Genomic DNA, 2,500 nt, shown 5'->3' with positions numbered 1-2,500 from the left:
TTTGACTTGATGATTCTTAACCCCCCTGTGATTAGTCTTTGTATTAATGTGTGTCTGTGTGCTGATTGTTCTGTAGGCTCTCTGGCGTGTTCTTCGTTCTACAGATTGATTTTATTGGCTCACAGTATTTAATCAGAGCAACATGTTTACAATTCAGACTGTAGTTTGCATTTGAATCCATTTTATAATCAAAATAAAACTGTGGAGCCCCTAAAGGGACACTGGGCTGGAGAAAGTTTTCACGTGAGCACGCCAAAGTATCTTGTGCGCACAAGAAACCAATCAGCAACACGACATCATGACTTCGCATAAACATACACGCCCATTCTTAAGCCAAGTGGCGTGTTGTATGTACGCATTTTGAGCTATCCGCATGGATGTCTACGCTGTATACAGCAGACGTAAACATACACGTCACTTGGTGTGTTATCGCAAGAAGAAAGCGACGGTTGAGTTTGGGAACATACTGCTCGCTACGGCGTCAGCTCACACACAATCACAAGGTAATGTAAGTCAATGGAGGCCAAACGGCGTTGATAAACACGCTAAAAAGCGAGTATGTGTCTTGATAACACGCCAGTAATGACATACGAAATTGCGTGTCATGACATCAGTCTGGTGTCAGTCAGAACGGCTGCCGAAGAGGAGGAATTCATCTTCCTGAAAACCATGTCCCTGATATTGTCATCAACATATGGTCACTTTTGACTGATTTCATGCTGTGAAATGTTAACTTTAGCCACATAATCAGTCCCTCCAGAAAAACGTGATTATGTGATCTCATAATTCAACGCATAATCAGCCAAAGTCTGCATATTTATTTCGGGGGCCGCATTTTTTCAAATACGCCGCACTTTCGCCGCATAAATTGCCGATTTCTGCGCAAAATATGCGGGGATGATTTCATCCCATTTTCGTTGCAAAAAAGTCCCATATATCTTAGCAGAAAGTTGAAAAACATTGCGTTTACTTCACACACGCCATTTTCCCCTGTTGCCATGGGAACGTTATGAAGTGACGTAATTACGTGACGTGAACATCATCGAAATGCTGCAAACCCCGCGATGAAGCCACGATGAAACCGCAGTTTTTGCAAGTTCCCGCAATTTCATCGCATAAAATTGCATAAATATCCCGCATATTCCATCACATTTTTTAAGAAAACGTGCCGAATAATCAAGGATTACTGCCCAAAACAATCACAAAAAAACTCTGCATTTTTCTGGAAGGACTGACTAATGTTTGTACTTTAGCAGTATTTTACTACCCTTAGATTGGTATCTCTTGAGTACCAGAAAGTATTTTGAGAAAAAATAGTCCCTATGTTGCCTTACTGTGGATTTCCACTGGATGCAGAACGTCTGCAGACCGGCTGCGCTGCTGAACGGCTGCGTGCTCCGCCGTCCGTCAATACCCACCAGGTCTGGATTTGTTGCGGCACGGCTGCGGCCATGACTGACAGCTGTAGTCACGAGGACCCACGAGATCTCACGAATTCACGTAGAATAGAACCACAAAACCACCAGCAGTTAGTTTCCATCCAGAGGAGTAGAGGGGAAACTACTCTGAGCTGTGTTTTCAAGGTGTAGTGCAGGGAAATATGATCCACCGTGAGCACGCTGGATTTTATTTTGAAAATTAACCAGATTTTTATTTTGTTTCTGTGCTGGACTTCCTGTCCCCACTATCTGCCGTGTGCTGAATTGCTGCGGAGCTCTCCGGCGTCCGGCAACAATAGAAGCTCTGGTATCTGCTCCGGAGGGCTGGGACCGCCGGAGCTGGGACGGAGTCGGGACGCAGACGTTCTGCAGTCAGTGGAAATACACACACTGACTTTAATGGAAACCTAATGACTCCGCCGAAGTTCTGGAGACGTTCCGCATCCAGTAGAAGTTGCCGGTTAGGGGCTGCGTGGAAAGCAACAGTTTACTAAATAAAATCAAAAAACTGGTTTAAGTTCCCGGGATGCATTCTTGTGTCTTCATATTGATCTGATGTGATGAAATAGTGGTGGTCTGTGGTGTTAACGTGTGTCTGTTCCCCTCCAGCTGATCAATAAGGTGGTGTTTGTAGTGAGTTTTGTGGGCAACAACGGGACGTTCATTATGGGATACAAAGCCATGGTGATGGATGTGGAGTTCCTGTACCACCTGGCCTACGTCCTGACCTCCACGCTGGGACTCTTCGTGCATGAGCTCTTCTACAGCATCCTGGTAAACACGCGACCTGTGAACGCACCGCGTCCTCTCTGAAGCATCTGTTTCTCCTGGTGTAGTAACCGCCTTGTGTGTGTGTGTGTGTGTGTGTGTGTGTGTGTATCTGTGTGCATCTGTGTGTGTGTGTGTGTATGTGTGTGTGCATGTGCGTATCTGTGTGTCTGTGTGTGTGTATCTATGTGTATCTGTGTGTGTGTGTGTGTGTGTGTGTGTGTGTGTGTCTGTATTTGTGTGTGTGTATCTGTATGTATGCGTGTGTGTGTGTGTGTGTGTGTGTGTGTGTG

General features: G+C 45.4%; 1 protein-coding gene across 1 annotated transcript in view; it reads left to right on the top strand.

Moving 5' to 3' along the window:
• The window catches only part of itpr3 (inositol 1,4,5-trisphosphate receptor, type 3), a 148,129-nt gene that overhangs the window by 123,328 nt on the left and 22,301 nt on the right, over window positions 1–2,500 (top strand). Inside the window, exon 53 of the mRNA XM_036007833.1 lies at window positions 2,049–2,213. Within this exon, the coding sequence (XP_035863726.1) occupies window positions 2,049–2,213 (165 nt within the window). The remainder of the gene's footprint in view (window positions 1–2,048; window positions 2,214–2,500) is intronic.

This window comes from Sander lucioperca, chromosome 12 (assembly GCF_008315115.2).
Source record: "Sander lucioperca isolate FBNREF2018 chromosome 12, SLUC_FBN_1.2, whole genome shotgun sequence".
In the NCBI taxonomy this organism is placed as follows: Eukaryota; Metazoa; Chordata; class Actinopteri; order Perciformes; family Percidae; genus Sander; species Sander lucioperca.
This window is presented reverse-complemented; position numbering and strand designations above follow the sequence as displayed.